General features: G+C 39.3%; 1 protein-coding gene across 1 annotated transcript; it reads left to right on the forward strand.

Moving 5' to 3' along the window:
- The first annotated feature begins 7,499 nt into the window (after positions 1-7,499).
- OLR1 (oxidized low density lipoprotein receptor 1) lies at positions 7,500-17,985 on the forward strand. Its single transcript, XM_052641177.1, has 6 exons — positions 7,500-7,569; positions 9,626-9,727; positions 11,253-11,498; positions 16,688-16,827; positions 17,144-17,259; positions 17,841-17,985. Exons 1-6 carry the CDS (start codon positions 7,500-7,502, stop codon positions 17,983-17,985), a joined length of 819 nt encoding a protein of 272 aa, XP_052497137.1.
- Positions 17,986-19,418: the final 1,433 nt, after the last annotated feature.

Genomic DNA, 19,418 nt, shown 5'->3' on the forward strand with positions numbered 1-19,418 from the left:
TCACAATATCTGTGGCTCAGAAAGGTGGGCACAGTTTAGTTACAGCCTCTCCTTAGGGTCTCATGAGGCTGTGCTCAAGGTCCTTGCTGGCTTGCATTCTCACTGAAAGGCTTAACTGGGAAAGGATTCATTTCTAAACTTCCCTAGGCAGAATTCATGCACATTTGTTTCTTGAGATAGGTACAATACCTTATGTAACCACATATACATGATCACATACATTACATCACCTTTACTTCATCCCAAGCCACAAATTCCACCCACATTTAAGAGGAAGAGATTACACAAGAATAATGAGAACCACTTACAGTCTATCAAGTCTGTCCACCTATCTGCCACATAAAGATTGTAGAAATTATCCCCAAGAATCTTTCCAAAACAGGAAAAAGCCAAAAATTCCTCAATGAATCAATGGATAAACAAGACGTGACATACTTATGCAGTGGAATATTATTCAGCCTTAAAAAGGAAGGAAATTCTGACAGTTACTACAGTGTTACTGCTGCTGTGTCCATGCTCTAGTCATGGCTGACTCTATAACTGAATGGACTGTAATCTGCCAGGTTCCTCTGACCATGGAATCATCCAGGCAAGAATATTGGAGTGGGTTGCCATTTCCTTCTCCAGGGGATCTTCCTGACTCAGGGACTGAACCCATATCTTTTGCATTTCCTACTCTGCAGGTGAGATCTTTACCACTGAGTCACCTGAAAAGCCCATATACTAAAACATTGGATTAATCTTAAAGATATTATGCTAAGTGAAATAAGACAGATATAAAAGGACAAGTATCATAAACTTCCACTTGTGTGAGGTTCCTAGAGTAGTCAGATTCATAAAGGCAAAAAATAGGATGGTGGTTTCAGGAACTGGGAGGAAGAAGAAGTGGGGTGTTGTATGAGTCAGGGTTTTCCAGGGAAATGAAACCAATAGAATTTGTATATATACCTAAAGAGATTTATTATAAGAAATTGACTCATTCAATTATGGAGGCTGACAAGTCTAAATTTGTAGTGTGAGCTGGTGGGGTCCAGACCTAGGACAGTCAGTGGTGAGTTCCTGTCCAAGTCCAGAGGCTATCTCTTGGAGATTTTTTTTTTTTTTCCTTTTTTGGAGGAAGGCTAGTCCTTTGTTCTGTTTAGGCTTTCAACTGATTGGATGAAACCCACTCACATGGAGAGAAATCTGCTTTACTCTACTGATTGAGATGGTAAATAGTAAGTGTTAGCTGCTTAGTCGTGTCTTACTCATTGCTACCTCATGGACAGTAGCCCACCAGACTTCTCTGTCCATGGGATGTTCCAGGCAAGAATACTGGTGTGGGTTGCCGTGCCCTTCTCCAGATCTTACCAACCCAGGGGTCGAACCTGGGTTTCCTGCATGGCAGTCAGATTTTTTTTTTTACCATCTGAGCCACCAGGGAAGCCTATATTGAAATGGTAATCTCATCCAAAAACACCCATGCAGAAACACTCAGAAGAATGTTGGACCAAATATCTGGGCAGGCTGTGACCCAGTCACGTTGACGCATAAAATCAACCGTCACAGGAGTTATTGTTTAAAGGATACAGTTTCAGTTAGAGAAGATGAGAATGTTATGGAGACGGATAGTGTGAAAGGTTAAGCAGCAATGTGAATGTGTTAAATGCCATGAAACTGTACACCTAAAAACAGTTAAACTGGTAAAAATGTTATATTATGTCACATTTATCACAATAAAAAAAAAGAACCCACGTATTTCTAATGGGCTTGAATAGCAGAAGGCAAAACATGGCTCTCAACATGGCCGTGCTGAGGAGCTAGATCACGTGGAAGACAGTGACTGATCTAGTTTTTCACACTGTCCACATGATGGCACTTCTGTGTGAGCTCTGTGTCCCTTCTTCAAGAGACATCAAGAAAAAGTCTGAAGGGCTTCTCTGGCAGTCCTGTGGTTAAGACTCCAGGCCCCTGTTTGGGGACACTGAGATCCTGCAAGGGGTAGGTATGCCCAAAAATAAAAACAAATGAAAAGAAAAGGTTTGAAAGTGAATGCAGGTATCCTCTACCAGACAACATGCTTAAAGTCTTGTGTGAAAATGATATTCTCTGTCTTGGTGATCTGAAAACTCTTTCACTGAATCCTATGAGAGAGTTTCATACTCCATTAGGAGAAGGCAATTGTAACTCACTCCAGTACTCTTGCTTGGAAAATCCCACAGATGGAGGAGCCTGGTAGACTGTGGTCCATGAGGTCTTGAAGAATCAGACACAACTGAGCAACTACACTTTCACTTTTCACTTTCATGCATTGGAGAAGGAAATGGCAACCCACTCCAGTGTTCTTGCCTGGAGAATCCCAGGGATGGGGGAGCCTGGTGGGCTGCTGTCTCTGGGGTCGCACAGAGTCGGACATGACTGAAGCGACTTAGCAGCAGCAGCATACTGCATTTATAATGCCACTCAGAAGAAATCACCTATGTCTATTATAATCTGATATAACTGAAAGAACAGTGAACTGAGTTTTTGCGTAGCATCAAACAGAAAAAAGATAGTCAGCAAACCACTTAATAGAGTTGCAGTTTGGGGGGATGGCTTTAGTTCTACTTTCTCAAAATAATACAGTTGAGATAGATTTTCCTTAAATTTCTTTGTAGTTTAAAAATCTAGTTCATGCTGGTGATGTCTTGGTAGTTGAGAACCTCATGTGCTGACTGTTAACTGTTTGTAGAATATAACACAATTTACATAGTATGCCTGGTATAGAAAAGAATGAGATTTCCTTAACAGAAGGCAATCAATCCTTACTTTTCAAGAGTTTATAGTTTAAATGGAGAGATGGAATAACACCAATGGAATTGAAAATCAACACAGTGCCTGTTAGAACTGGACATGGAACGATAGACTGGTTCCAAATCGGGAAGGGTGTACATCAAGGCTGTATATTGTCACCCTGTTTATATAACTTATATGCAGAGTATATCATGAGAAACGCTGGACTAGATGAAGCAGAAGCTGGAATCAAGATTGCCGGGAGAAATACCAATAACCTCAGATATGCAGATGACACAACCCTTATGGCAGAAGGTGAAGAAGAACTAAAGAGCCTCTTGATGAAAGTGAAGGAGGAAAGTCAAAAACTCAACATTTGGAAAACTAAGATCATGGCATCTGGTCCCATCACTTCATGGGAAATAGGTGGGGAAACACTGACACTGTATTTTTGGGGGCTCTAAAATCACTGCAGATGGTGACTTCAGCCATAACACTAAAGATGTTTGCTCCTTGGAATAAAAGTTAAGACTAACCTAGACAGCATATTAAAAGCAGAGACATTACTTTGCCAACAAAAGTCCATGTAGTCAAAGCTATGGTTTTTCCAGTAGTCATGTGTGGATGTGAGAGTTGTCCTATAAAGAGAGCTGAGTGCCGAACCATTGATGCTTCTGAACTGTGGTGTTGGAGAAGACTCTTGAGAGTCCCTTGGACTGCAAGGAGATCCAACCAGTCCATCCTAAAGGAAATCAGTCCTGAATATTCATTGGAAGGACTGATGTTGAAGTTGAAACTCCAATACTTTGGCCACCTGATGCGAAGAACTGATTCATTTGAAAAGACCCTGATGCTGGGAAAGACTGAAGGCGGGAGGAGAAGGAGACAACAGAGGATGAGGTGGTTGGATGGCATCACCAACTCAACAAACATGAGTTTGAGTAAACTCCAGGAGTTGGTGATGGACAGGGAGGCCTGGCATGCTGCAGTTCATGGGGTCTCAAAGAGTCGGACATGACTGAGCGACTGAACTGAACTGAACTGACAGTGCATGTTAGACTATAGAAAATGAAGGTGGAAAAGGAAATTGATGATGACAATCCAACCTCTAAAAGTTGAGAGGATTTATTAAAACATAAAAGAATTGTTTTTGAAGGAAGTACAGGATTTGTAGAACTTGGCACCAAGTCCCAGGACTGCTTAGGGAGATTCCTGTGAGTGTTGGCCCAAAGGACAATGGATGATTATGCTTTTCTGGGTCTCATAAGTGAAGTGTGGAGGTGAATATCAGAACTCTGAGAGATCTGGCTCAGTCTTAGGCCTTCTGTAGTTCTTTCTGGTCTTGTGTGTTTCTTTGGGTATTTTAACTATGTACTCACATGCATCCTTCTGATAGATTACTTCCCAGGACATCCCGTAAAGGCTAGGAGGATGGGATATGCTCTAAGAAACACGTGTCATATCCCTTCCCTCAACAAAGTTACCTGCATGTCTCACCTTCTAGTGTATTTGTGCTCAGTCGTGTCTGAATCTTTGGGACTCTATGGAGGGTAGCTTGCTGGGTTCCTCTGTCCATGGGATATTCCCAGAAAGAATACCAGAGTGGGTTGCCATTTCCTCCTCCAGGAAATCCCCTGGATCTTCCCAGCCCAGGGATTGAACCCATATCTCCTGTGTCTCCTGCATTACAGGCAGATTCTTTACTGCTGAGCCATGGGGGAAGCCCATAATGGCTCATATTACTCCACTAGGATATTGATGGCCTCCAAAATAGCTGTCACTGTGAGAAATGAAAAGGTTTCCATTTCATTGTGGTGTCATTTCAGTATTTATTAATCACCATTAAAATAATTTCCTGAGATTCTGTTTATGTGAACAGTCACTGTGGCAAATGCAGTAATGTATTTAATCTTGCTTCCTGGCATTCACAATCAAGGGAGGTGGAATGGGTCTTTAGTTAAAAGGAAAGTAACACTAATTTGTTACAAGCTGATTGGAGGAGGACATATTGGCTACATGCTGAGTTTTCCTTCCTGAACTGTCTCACAGAATAGCCCTTTAAGTGATAGACAAACTATTTTCAATTTGGTCCAGCTACCCTGTACAGAAAAAGGGAGGACAAAAAACTTAGGGACAGAAATGAAATCCTAATTAAACTATCATATTGGTGAGTTTTCCTAATGGTTTCCTAGATATTTTATTTATTTACTTTTCTCCAATCTTCTTTTATGTAGTCCCTGATTTAAAAAAAAAAATTTATTTATTTGGCTACACCAGGCCTTAGTTGCAGCATGAGAACTCTTAGTTGCAGCATGTGGGATCTAGTTTCCTGACCAGGGATTAAACTCAGAGCCCCTGTCTTAGCAGCATGGAGTCTTAGCCACTGGACCACCAAGGAAGCCTTCCTATATAGTCCCTTCTTTATATATATATTTTTTCTGGTATCATTTAAAGCATATATTAGCTATCACACCATTTTTGCCCATAAGTAATTCAAAAAATATCTCTCATAGATAAGGATTTTTTTTTTTTTTAAAGCAAGGATAACTGCAAGGAGACATTTCTTTTCTGGTTAGGAAGTTGTTGGGGGTGGAGGGGGGATAGGTGGGAATTTTATCAGTGAATAAATGGCAACCCATGGACAGAGGAGCCTGGTAGGCTACATGGGGTTGCAAAGAGTCAGACATGACTGAGCAACTTCACTTTCACTTTTCACTCTCATGCACTAGAGAATGTATTCTTGCCTGCAGAATCCCAGGGACAGAGGAGCCTGGTAGGCTGCTGTCTATGGGGTCGCGGGTCGGACACGACTGAAGTGACTCAGCAGCAGCAGCACATATAGTATCTTTGTTGAGATTCCATAGAAATCTTTGTGACTTAAGGCAAACACATATAAAATGTATTCTTTGATGAAAAATTCAACTGTGTTGAGTGTAAACCTGTATGCAGGTCAGGAAGCAACAGTTAGAACTGGACATGGAACAACAGATTTGTTCCAAAGAGGAAAAGGAGTATGTCACTGCTGTATATTGTCACCCTGCTTATTTAACTTATATGCAGAGTACATAATGAGAAACGCTGGGCTGGAGGAAGCACAAACTGGAATTAAGATTGCCGGGAGAAATATCAATAACCTCAGATATGCAGATGACATCACCCTTATGGTAGAAAGTAAAGAGGAGCTAAAGAGCCTCTTGATGAAAGTGAAAGAGGAGAGTGAAAAAGTTGACTTAAAGCTCAACATTCAGAACACTAAGATCTGGCATCCAGTCCCATCCCTTCATGGGAAATAGATGGGGAAACAGTGGCTGACTTTATTTGGGGGGTTCCAAAATCACGGTGATTGCAGCCATAAAATTAAAAGACACTTACTCCTTGGAAGGAAAGTTATGACCAACCTAAACAGCATATTAAAAAGCAGAGACATTACTTAGCCAACAAAGGTCCGTCTAGTCAAGGCTATGGTTTTTCCAGTGGTCATGTATGGATGTGAGAGTTGGACTATAAAGAAAGCTGAGTGCTGAAGAACTGATGCTTTTGGACTGTGGTGTTGGAGAAGACTCTTGAGAGTGCTTTGGACTGCAAAGCGATCCAGCCAGTCCATCCTAAAGGAAATCAGTCCTGGGTGTTCATTGGAAGGACTGGTGTTGAAGCTGAAACTCCAATACTTTGGCCACCTGATGCGAAGAGCTGACTCACTTGAAAAGACCCTGATGCTGGGAAAGATTGAAGGCAGGAGGAGAAGGGGATGACAGAGAATGAGGTGGTTGGATGGCATCACTGATTCAATGGACATGGGTTTGGAAAAACTCCAGGAGTTGGTGATGGACAGGGAGGCCTGGTGTGCTGCGATTCATAGGGTCACAAAGAGCCAGACAGGACTGAGCAACTGAACTGAACTGTGTTACTACTGCTAATAATAATAGCTATCATTTATTGAGTTGTTACTGTGTTTGAAATACAAAGCTTAGCACTTTCACTCAGTATCTTATTTGAATCCCTACAACAGCTTAATCTACATTATCAAGTAGACATTGTAGTGTCCCAATTTATAGCTAAAGACATTCCCCTAGATTATAGACCAAGGGAATAGTAAAGGAAAAAAACACAAACTAGCTCCATCTGCTGCAAATTTCTCTATACTGCCACTGTATGAAATAGTATTTCTAAGTTCTAAAATTACCAAGGTTGTCATGGCTAGAGAGGTGAGTCATGTGATTAACTGCCAACTTCTTAAGCCTATTGCTGACAAAAAAAAAAAAAAAAAAATCAAAATTAAAAAAGAAAATGTGAGACTTATGAAAGACCCCAGTGTAAAGATAGTCTGTTATAGTGAAATAAACATTTATGGATATTGGAATAAAACTCTAGTCTAAATCCACACTCTTCTACAAATTTTGTGGGACTTACTCTTTTAAATTTCAGTTTTCTTATCTGAAGCATGAGTAAACATCCACTCCTCTTAAGGCTCATGGAAAATACAATTTTCCCTTTCATAAATTACTTGGTGAAATATCCTGAAACACTATCAGATTCACCACTTTCCCCTCCTGCAATAAACATATCTCAAGAATTTGCGTCAGCCAACTTCCCAACATGAAGCAAAGCTGCTTCTTCCTCCTACCAATGATTGAGTCATTCCACCAGATATCAGTAGCTATTTAAACACTCCAGCAGGAACTCACCAACTTTTACTTTGTAGAAGTCCTCAACAGCTTCACTCTCTCATTCTTGGAATACATTTGAAAATGACTGTTGATGACCACAAGAGTATGAAAGATCAACTTGATCAGAAGCCAAATGGCGAGACAGCAAAAGGTACTAGAGGTGGGTAAATGAATACAAGGACAGAGTTCATTTAGACATGTAAACTAACCAAATATAGGAGCAGGAAACTACAATGCCTGAGTGTGGGAAGATATTAGAGTTAATAACATTTACTTAAAAGGAAATCAAGTCAGATATAATGGTTATTAAAGAAGATGATGATAAACTAACTTGGTATGAATGATGATGTAGTAGAGGGTGATGATAACCAACTCTTATTGATCATTTGCTATAGGCTAGTTTCTATGATATTCACTTTATATGCATTAAAGCTTTACATCTTGAGGTTGGGACTACTATCATCTCCCTTTTACAGAGGACTAACTGGTGATCTTCCCTGGTGGTGCAGAGGTTAAAGCGTCTGCCTGCAATGTGGGAGACCTGGGTTCGATCCCTGGGTCAGGAAGATCCCCTGGAGAAGGAAATGGCAACCCACTCCAGTATTCTTGCCTGGAGAATCCCATGGACAGAGGAGCTTGGTGGGCTATAGTCCACTTGTCGCAAAGAGTCAGACACTACTGAGCAACTTCATTTTCACTTTCAACTGGTGATCAGGAGGATTAACTAAATTACCCCCAGTTTTATGTGGCTATTAAGTGGTAGAGTTAAGACTGAGCTATAATATGGGAGGAATATTGACCAGAGGGAAATGTCGATGGAAAGATTTACCCAGATATTTTCTCCTAATGCTAGGATTGAGCAATTATTTGCAAGACACATAATTATCTTCAACTTCCTTTCTGCCAACTTGCCAGACATAGTCTAGGAGCTTAATCACTCTTGAATCAGTGGGTGAACCATATTCCTTCCTGTCAAAACTTCTGTTTGGTTTGATTCATCTGTAGTGTGCTTTTGACACTTGAGAACTCAGTGAAAATAGTCATATTTGATCATTGATTGATTTGAATCATTATACATTCACACTGGAGCTTTTGTGATGTGATGGTCCAAGCCATGTAGCTACTCGCAATTGGATTAAAGATCTCTGTTTGGATCTTAACATCTGTGTGATCTTAGGCAACTAACTGAACTGTCAGTTTCCTTATTTGCATATATAGAGTTAACACTTTCAGTGCCTTATTTGTTTATCTTACAAGGTGAGGAGTCCAAATCCTTTATTTGAAATGTTTTCCTTCTGAACCAGTAGTATCTGTGCTTTTTCAGTGATGGACTTCATAGTAAGATATTCATACACTTGTGAGCTACATGATTTGCTTTTATAATAATGGGGAATTTTTTTCTCATAACAAGAGTGCTATAGCTGGTGTGAGTGTAGGACATGATATTAATATGAATCAAGTGAATAAAGAGTTTCATTTATATTTTTTCTTTGGTCAATAACCCCAGGTCCAAGATGTATTTATTTTTAATGAAATAAAAACTAAATAGCATAAAATTATGTGTTAGTTCTTTGAGGCTTTCTCAGTCGTTAACTGACTAAAGACTTTACTTGTTTGATGTCTAATATTCATTTATTATATGTTACTTATAACTGTGGTTATGTGTGTGTGGGGTGTGAGTGTGTGTGCACACATATGCATACATACACATGGTCTATAATGAAAATATCAGACTCTGCCTCGTGGAGGAAGTTGATCCAATCAAGCTGAACTGAGAGTTTCTTGAGACAAAGTATATGCTTTAGAATCAGATACTTGGAGAATTCCCAGGTAATCCAGTGGTTAGGATTCCATGCTTCCAATGTCATGGGCATGACTTTGGTCCCTGGGCAGGGAAGTTTAGAGTGGCAAGGCTCAAAAGAAAAAAGAAAAAAAAAAATTGAACTTAACTAGAATCAGATCCTTGGAGTCAAAAAAGCTGGTATTGAATCCCAGCTCCTAAATTTCATCAGTTGTGTGATCCATGGGTAAATTACTTAAAGTTTTTAACTGCCCTTATTTTTTGCCTGTAAATGTGGATAGTGAATTATTTGCAGAGTCATTGGAAAGACTAGAAGTAAGTAGTGCAAAGTGCCAGGTACAGGCTGGATCCAAAGAATTGTTTGACCACTTACCTCCATCATTTTTGTCTTTCTGAATCACTCTAGGTCTTCGTTTTGTTTCTTCTTGGAAGTGGTACCCTGCTGCTGTGACTCTAGGGGTCCTTTGTCTGGGATTACTGGTGACTGTTATATTGTTGATACTGCAATGTAAGTGCTGAAGCAGGGAAAGAAGGGAGAAAAAAAAAAGAGGGCTTATAAACACGGTTTATTAGTTGGTTTCATAGTAACTATAAACCACCTTGATTTAGATACATTTGAGGCAGACTGTTTTTAGGAGTGAATGGGAAGATGAATGAGTTTATTGTGTTCTTCCCTCAAATAGATTGAGGCATGGGGTGAAGATTATGGATATTAGGTTTTTGTTTGATTTTGTTTCCAGAACTTCATGGATAGAGTCCATTTATATCCCAGAATAATGAGGAGGGAAATAATTTGAAGTTACTAACCCATAAGATCACTTGAGGGACCCATAAAAAGACATTTCATTTAGTTCACATTGAGTTTTAATACAAGTGATTAAATACCAATTTAAAGTTGACTCAGAAATACAGTCTTCATAAATACAATATTTAAAATATAACAATCTTCGGATTTACAATATGGCCATTTAGGAACGAGGGGATGTCAAGTAGAAAAGAAATGAAAAGGTGAAAGTGACCAGGAAGGGAAAAAAATGGCTATGATCATACATCTAATCCACCTATGTATTTAGGTTATAGCTTTGAGCTATTTTGGCTCTCTAGAATCCTAGAATCCAAGTTATGAAGGCCTTTGAAGTGCTAATTTGTTCCTCAGTTGGTGTTTAAGGTCGCAAACCACTTAGTTTTTCAATCTATGAACACTTTGGACCTGTAAATCCTTTCCTAATGATGTGGGAGAAGAGCCCTTGACTCAGTGGTGGTCATTGGAAGAGTCTTCCTCTGAGGTTCTGACCACTTTTTAACAGGGTCAAGTATGGGTTTCAAGCCAAAGGGTCTACTTTGTACTGAACCATCAAACTTATAGAATTGAGACATTGGACCCTTAACATTTGTTGCCTGCTTGATTTCACAACCTTCCTTTCATTTTCACCCTTTCTAAAAACAAACAAACAAAAAAAAACAAGCTAAAATTGAAAAACTGTTTTCATATTCTTGCGAAAGCAGCTTAAAATAAGCCCATGGGAGAGTTTCTCAAAAACAGGGTGAGTGTCACAGTTTTTATGTAAAATCAGGAAGTGTGGAAGGGTGGAGAGAGGGCAATTAAGACACAGAATTAAGACACAGTAGAGTAACTCATTAATGACAAGTGCTACTAATAGTCACTGAGTATGATTGGTGTCTGCCTGTTTTAGATTATCAGCATTTTACTTACGCCAGTGATGAATGACTTAACCTGCGACTTCTTTTAACTTGTGTGTAACTCTCAGTAACAAGTAAATTCCTGTTTGTTTGTTTGTATTTTATCACAAGTATCTGAGACATTTTCCAACATTAATATATATATATATATATATATATATATATATATAGCAGAAATATCAAATAACTTCCAAATCCATAATTTGAGTAAAGTTGGGTTGCTTTGTTTCAAAACAGATGGCTTGATTCTGTTCTTTGATTTCCCCAAAATCCAGTGGAGGCATTTTTTTATTGGGAATTGGAACTGGAATCTAAATTTAGTTCTAATTTAGTATCCCAGGTGTCTGATCTCCTAAAGCAACAACAAGCAAACATTACTCACCAGGAAAATATCCTGGAGGGACAGATTTTAGCCCAGCGCCAATCAGAAAAATCTTCCCAGGAGTCACAGAAGGAACTCGAAGAAATGATAGAAACCCTTGCCCACAAGCTGGATGAGAAATCCAAGAAACTAATGGAACTTCATCGCCAGAACCTGAATCTCCAAGAAGTTCTGAAAGAGGCAGCAAACTATTCAGGTATGAGGGAGAGAGGGGGTCAAGAGAGACAGTAGAAGCTTATCTGTAAATCTTAACCTTTCTGTTGAAATGTCCCAAGGACAATATTGGTGTATGGATGCATCTATCATTTTTCATTCTTCAGATCCTACATTAAAGGTCCTCTATTTTTGTCATCCTTGCTCTGGAGAGTGAAGTTGCTCAGTCGTGTCCAACTTTTTGTGATCCCATGGACTGTAGCCCACCAGGCTCCTCTGTCCATGGAATTTTCCAGGCAAGAGTACTGGAGTGGGTTGCCACTTCCTTCTCCAGGGGATCTTTCAGATCCAGGAATTGAACCCAGGTCTCCTGCATTTCAGGCAGACGCTTTACCCTCTGAGCCACCAGGGAAGCCCCTATCCCATGTCATCCTCATTCTATCACATGTCAAATTCTTGAGATTATCTGATTCAATCAACCACACTTTCTGGTGGGTTTAAGCTTTCCTTCCTCACAAGAGCCTTCTCTTTCTTTCTAAGATTTTAATTTTGAGATTTTCTGGCAGAATCCTCCCACTTCTTTGTACAGGTTCTCATCTCTTTCCATTCCAATGTATCGTAATCACTGATTTCTTTTCCCAAGTGGTCTCCTTTGTCCTGGGGATTCCCAGCTCTTCATTAGCTTTATTCTATGGGACTGTTTCTTAAAGTATACAACTACATCAACATTAGTTGAGTCAATAGAGGTGAGCTGGCTTGTAAGTGTTAAGTAGATACTTCAAATCAGATAAAAATGTGAGGGACCCAGGAAGTCAGTGCATATGAGAAGAACTGAGTTGATCTCAGTCGACTAAGTGAACTAAGAATCTAGGAGGCAGGTAGAAATAGTAGCATCTGTAACAAGGAGAGGATAATGTGAACTCTGATAATACAGAACTGATCCATACGTACTATTTAGTTTTTCAACAGTGTGTAATTAAATCAGGTATGTGCTTTTAGTCATAGGGAGCATTAGAAAGTGCAAAATGGAGTTACTTTTGGTAGTACCTTGCTTTCTTGGTGGGGCGCCTGAGAATATTATTCTTGACAATAGCACCTAACTGCCACTTAGTAAACAGAGATTTCTCTAGCTTCGTGCTTGTACAGCTCATGGTCTCAACCATGTAAGTTTGTTGACTAAAGATTACATAGTAACAGTTTACAGATACCCATGCATTTATTTTGTAGATCAAAAAGTTGAAACACAGGTAAGTTTAATGATAAGTAGTTTCATGTAAACTTTTGCAGTTTACAAATACCTTCAGTATGTATGTGCTCAGTTATGCCCGACTCTTTGCGACCCTATGGGCTTTAACCCACCAGGGTCCTCTGTCCGTGGATTTCTCCAGGCAAGAACACTGGAGTGAGTAGCCATTTCCTCCTCCAGGAGATCTTCCCAACCCAGGAATTAAACCCATATCTCCTGCATTGGCAGGCAGGTGGATTCTTTACCACTGTGCTACCTGGAGGCCCTCAGTATGTACAGTTCAGTTCAGCTCAGTCGCTCAGTCGTGTCCGACTCCTTGCGACCCCATGAATCGCAGCACGCCAGGCCTCCCTGTCCATCACCAACTCCCGGAGTCCACCCAAACCCATGTCCATCGAGTCAGTGATGCCATCCAGCCATCTCATCCTCTGTCGTCCCCTTCTCCTCCTGCCCCTAATCCTTCCCAGCATTAGGGTCTTTTCCAATGAGTCAACTCTTTGCATGAGGTGGCCAAAGTATTGGAGTTTCAGCTTCAACATCAGTTCTTCCAATGAACACCAGGACTGATTTCCTTTAGGATGGACAGGTTGGATCTCCTTGCAGTCCAAGGGACTCTCAAGAGTCTTCTCCAACACCACAGTTCAAAAGCATCAATTCTTTGGCACTCAGCTTTCTTCACAGTCCAACTCTCACATCCATACATGACTACTGGAAAAAACATAGCCTTGACTAGATGGACCTTTGTTGGCAAAGTAATGTCTCTGCTTTTGAATATGCTATCTAGGTTGGTCATAACTTTCCTTCCAAGGAGCAGGTGTCTTTCAATTTCATGGCTGCAGTCACCATCTGCAGTGATTTTGGAGCCCAGAAAAATAAAGTCTGACACTGTTTCCACTGTTTCCCCATCTATTTCCCATGAAGTGATGGGACCAGATGCTCTGATCTTAGTTTTTTGAATGTTGAGCTTTAAGCCAAATTTTTCACTCTCCTCTTTCACTTTCATCAAGAGGCTTTTTAGCTCCTCTTTACTTTCTACCATAAGGGTGGTGTCATCTGCATATCTGAGGTTATTGATATTTCTCCCAGCAATCTTGATTCCAGCTTGTGCTTCTTCCACCAGGGTTATTTAAATTTCCAAAATAAGCAGAAATTTTTAGACAAGCTGATTTTTTTAAGTAAGTGTCAATTGTATATTGAATCTCTTTAAGGAAAGAACAGCTGAGGAAATAAAACCATCTTAAATAACGCTTAAAGGAAGGAACCTAATATATCAAGGACAGGGATGTTTATATAAGCAGACATAGCTACATATCAAAAATGGTTTATTTCACAGGTGGGGCCATAAACTAGTCTTGTTTTTATCAGTCATATGGGATTAAAATTATGTCAGGACTGTTCAGAACCATCTTCCAGTGGTGCCAAGTTTAGACAACTAATCAAAAACACTAGATGATGTGTCTTTTGCTGGCAGACATGCTTTTCATCAAGCAGATTTGAGAAGATTCTCAAAAGCAACAACAAAATACTATGCAGAAAAATATGCCAGTTTTCTCAAGTTTGAGATAAGTTTTATCTTTCTTACTGACAAGTCTGTGATTCTCCATAAAAGTATGAAGAGGGCGAGATGCTGAGAAATTCCCGTATGTAGTTTGCTTGAGGTCAGCCGGCTAGAAAGATGCAGTGCCTTCCAAGTAACAGATATTTTAGCACTGGAATTAGTGGTGGTTCTCAGCTTTTAGTGTACATAATTGTCACCCAAGTAGCCTGTTAAAAGTGGCAAGTTCCAGATTTTCCTCGAAACACTGTATCAACATGTCTTGATAGGCACCAAGAAGTATTTCCTCAATCCATTCAAACTCAGGAGCTTGAGAGGTAATGTGATATAATGGGGGCTTCCCAGGTGGCTCAGTGTGTAAATAATCCACCTGCAATACAGGGGTAGCTGGAGCCGCAGTTGTATCCCTGGGTTGGGAAGATCCCCTGGAGGAGTATATGGCAATCCACTCCAGTATTCTTGCCTGGAGAATCCCATGGACAGAGGAGCCTGGCGAGACGCAGTGTCAGACACTACTGAAATGACTGAACACACACACATGGGATATACTGATAAAACACATAGATGCTGGATTTAGACTGCCTAAGTTCAAATTCTCATTTTCTCTGTCTTTCAAATGAAGAAAATGAATGAACTTATACATACTGTTGTTATGAGGATTAAATGAGCCAATACATAAAAATTACTGCCAACCATTAATGGCACCTAGCAGTTTTTGTGTTTGTTAAATAAAAAATTATTAAAGAAATACAGGTGGTTTGAATACATTATGAGATTCATCTTTTTCACTTTTTCATGACTTGGAAAACCTACCTAGACTTTTCTTTTAGTTCAAGAGAGCCAGTATTCTCTTTCCTTTAACATAGTAGGACAGGACTATGGAAACTGAGAAGAATCTTGCATTCTTTGCTTTCAGCCCCGTGTTCTGTATGTCCTCTTTCATTCACTTTCTCCTTTCGTACTTCAGTCCCCTTCTATTTTGTCCTCTCTGATAAAGCCTGTTCTTACAAAACTATTGGATGATTTTATGCCACAAAGTGAAATTGAAATGTTGCCTTTCTCAAGGATTTGAGTTTTGTATTTTTGGTCACAGCATAGAACAAAGGGCTTTGTTCCCTAGTAGAGAGGTTCCAAGTATTACTAACACACAGAAGAGATGGTGATGATGGTAATGAAGAAAGGAAGAAAGGGGAAGGGTGAGAGGGAGAAAAAGGTGAGGGGAAGTGAGAGAAAGAGGGAAAGGAGGAGAAGGAATTGGGGAGTGTTTAAAATATCTGTAAACACATAGACAGGTTTCCCTGGTGGCCCAGACAGTAAAGAGTCTGCTTGCAATGCAGGAGACCTGGGTTCGATCCCTGGGTCAGGAAGTTCCCCTGGAGAAGGAAATGGCAGCCTACTCCAGTATTCTTGCTTAGAAAATCCCATGGACAGACGAGCCTGGCAAGCTACAGCCCATGCAGTCACAAAGAGTCAGACATGACTGAGCGACTAACACACACAGACACACAGACACTGTCATGTTTTTGCCTGTCGCCTAAGCCCCGAGGTTTTTGGACTTCCTGGGAGTTTTGCTGCTGAAAACTCTCTACCTACTGAAATCTTGTTGAAATGAAGATGCCCACTAGCCTCCATATACTTTCTCCCTAAAGCAGCTCTGTCCAAAAGAAAATACAGGGGATACCACACATGCAACATTAAAGCTTCTATTATTCTATAAAATATTACAGAAAAAAACTTGAACAAACTTTTTGGCCACCCCAATAGGAGCCACATGAAAAATGAAAAAGAAACAGATGAAATTAATTTTAGTGACATATTTTATTTCATTCAATATACTTGAAATATTATTGCAAAACTAATCAGTATAAATATTATTCCTGCAATATTTTACATTCTTTTTTCATACTAAATTTTCAAAATTAGGTGTATTTTATACTTACTGCAAATCTCAATGCAGATGAGCCATGACTCAAGTACTCAAAAGCCACATAGGGCTACCTATCCAGAGGTAAGAATTACAGGATCTAAGCCTAAATCTGTTATTCAAAGAGCTGAAGTTTTAAAATATATAAGCACATATTTTAGTAACAGAATAGCTACTAAATATTCATCCCCTCTCATTTCCATAGTTCCAAACATAATTTTTTAAAAAAAGATCAGTATCTAATATTACATCCCAGCTCAAGCCTTGCTTTTTAATTTAGTTTTCTAAAATCAGAATGCATTTTTTTTTCTCCAAAAAAAAAAAAAAAAAAAGGAAAAATAAAGACTCTAGGCTATTTAGGAATTTGCAGAGTCTGGGTGTAATTCTGACTAAGAAGAGATGGCATGCATGTGTGAGTCCTGAGAGGTGAACTGAGTTAAGAATTGTAGAAATATTAATATCTTTTCTCAGGCATAACTCACTGATTAGATATACTATATTTCCAAGGTCCTTGTCCCCAAGACTGGCTCTGGCATGAAGAAAACTGTTACCAGTTTTCCTCTGTCTCTTTTAATTGGGAAAAAAGCCAGGAGAACTGCTTGTCTTTGGACGCCCACTTGCTGAAGATTAATAGCACAGATGAACTGGTGAGTGTAATGGATGTGTGGGATGTGTCGGGCTGGATTACTGGGTCATAGGTAAGTAGATCTGGTTTAGACCCTCAGTAGAGGAGTGCTTGCTTAAGAATCAGAATACATACATGATTTCTAGCCTTGTGTGGCCACTGGATATGTGTGTGACCTTGGATGGACAGGTTACTAAGTATTTCTAGGCTCCACTAGACTTCGCTGTAAAGCCATGGAGAGGATGTCAAAGTTCTCTTTGAGTTCTTTAGTTTTGTGAATCTAATATAAAAAGTCCACATCCACTCATTCATCAACACAGAAATGTTACTCCCCACAGAAATTCATCCAGCAAATGATTGCCCATTCCAGTTTCCCCTTCTGGACGGGGTTGTCAATGAGGAAACCCAGCTACTCGTGGCTTTGGGAAGATGATACTCCTTTGATGTCTCACTTGTAAGTTTGTTGCTCTTTTTTAGTTTTGTTTATTTATTTTTATTTTTGTCGCTTTGCGTAGGCTTTCCCTAGTTGCCGCGGGCATGGGCTGCTCCCCCGTGTGATACGTGGGCTTCTCACTGCAGTGGCTTCTCTTGTTGCCAGGCATGGGTCCTAGGGGGATGGGCTTCAGTAATTGTGGCTCTTGGGCTGTAGAGCACAGGCTCAGTAGCTGTGGCACATGGGCTTAGTTGCTCCAAGACATATGGGATCTTTCCAGACCAGGGATCGAACCTGTGTCCCCTGCATTGGCAAGCAGATTCTTATCCACTGAACAACCAGGGTAGTCTGTAAGTTTCTTATTCTTCACTGAACCTACTAGTGAAGTTACTGCTGCATTCCATGCAGTGTCCTCTTCTTGCTGGAAAGAATCTTGGGGAATTTCCGAATCTCTCTCTCCAACTCTCTCACACAGCAACTTGCCCATTTACCCATTCGGATCTTCTCTTACCTTTTCCTTCTCACATTTATTACTGACTTGAAGCTTTAAGACAAGGTGGCAGTAAATCTAATTTTTCTCTTTTTTTCCTCCCTGCTTGCAGGTTTAGAATTCAGGGAGCTGTTTCCCATATGTATCCTTCAGGGACCTGTGCGTATATTCAAAGGGGAACTGTTTTTGCTGAAAACTGTATTTTAACTGCATTCAGTATATGTCAAAAGAAGGCGAATATATTGAGAGCACAGTGAATTTGAAGGATCTGGAGGAAAAGAAGGAGAAGACCTTTGAATTCTCTTCTGGAGTTTAAGCTATACTTCGTCACTTAGGTGTAAACCATAAGAGCCTCGGGAACTGCCTGCTATTAGTTGAGTGCAGAACTCCTTAGCAGAGACTGGCCCAGCTGCCTGGCACCTTGATAGCAAAAGTTGTAATTCCCTCTGTATATTTTTCCCTAACTTGTTCCAAGTCCTCCCCTGCTGGACTTCAGAGAAGTCAATTTTCCTGTTTCCATTGTTTCTAAGAATTTGTTGCCTAACTCAAGGTCACACAGCATTTTTCTCATTTTTGTCCTATGCTTTCTTCTAGACATTGTAGAGTTTCAGATTTTTCATGGAAATCTAGAACTTATTTTAGGTTAATTTTTAAGTGACATATGGATATATGGAAGTTTTTTTTTTTTTTTTTTTTGGCTTGTGGGGATTCAATTGTTTTTGCAACATTTGTTGAAAAGACTATTCTTCCTTCACTACATTGCCTTTGCACTTTTGTCCACAATTTTTCATACATGGCTGGGTCTATTTCTGGACTTTCTATTCCTTTCCATTGATTTATTTATTATTCTTGGCTTACAACAGCACCTTGATATTTTGAATTCTATGGTTCTTTAATATATCTTGAAATCACATGGTAGTAGTTATTCATTGTTATTCTTTTTTAGAGTTGTTTGGTTAATCTATGCTTTTGTATTTCTGTCTTAAATTGGCTTGTCCATTTCTAAAAAAAAAAAAACTTGACATTTTGAATTGCACTGAATCCATACATAAATTTGGGGAAAATTGAATTCTTAAAAATATTGATTTGTTCAACTCATGAAAAAGGTGTATTGCTCTATTTAGGTATTCCTTATGTTCTTTAAGCAATGCTTTTTAATGTTCTTTGTGTAGATGTTGTTAGATTGTCATCATGTATTTCACATTTTTTATGCTACTGTAGATGGTATTGTTATCATTTGTAGTTCTTATTTTCAAAGCCTTCTGCTAGTATGTAGAATTATAATAAAGTTTCATATTAATATTATATCCTGAAACCTTGATTAACTCACTTATTTCTTCTAGTAAGTTTTTTCTGTGTGTATTTCATTAGATTTTCTATATATATAATCATGTTATTTGAAAAAAAATACTTTTATATTTTTCCTTTCTGGATGATTTCTTTTTCTTTTCCTTGCCTGATTTCATGGACTAGAATATCTAGTAAAATATTGAATAAGAATGGTGAGAGTACATATCTTTATTTTGTTCTTGATTTTGGGAATAAGTCATTCAGTGTTATACTATTAAATATGGTGCCGTGTATTTTTCACAAATGAAATTAACCAGTTTGAAGAATTTTCCTTTTATTTCTATAATACTGAGAGGTTTTATTAAGAATGAGTATTGATTTGTCTTGAGAAGAAAATGGT

Source organism: Budorcas taxicolor, chromosome 5 (assembly GCF_023091745.1).
Source record: "Budorcas taxicolor isolate Tak-1 chromosome 5, Takin1.1, whole genome shotgun sequence".
Taxonomy (NCBI): Eukaryota; Metazoa; Chordata; class Mammalia; order Artiodactyla; family Bovidae; genus Budorcas; species Budorcas taxicolor.

What these genes read in the sequence shown, in the direction of transcription:
- OLR1 (XM_052641177.1), top strand. Translation starts at nt 7,500, where the DNA reads ATGACTGTTGATGACCACAAGAGTATGAAAGATCAACTTGATCAGAAG. An exon ending in TATATTGTTGATACTGCAAT is followed by an intron (nt 9,728 to 11,252) that starts GTAAGTGCTGAA and finishes GTTCTAATTTAG; the next exon opens with TATCCCAGGTGTCTGATCTC. An exon ending in TTAATAGCACAGATGAACTG is followed by an intron (nt 16,828 to 17,143) that starts GTGAGTGTAATG and finishes TACTCCCCACAG; the next exon opens with AAATTCATCCAGCAAATGAT.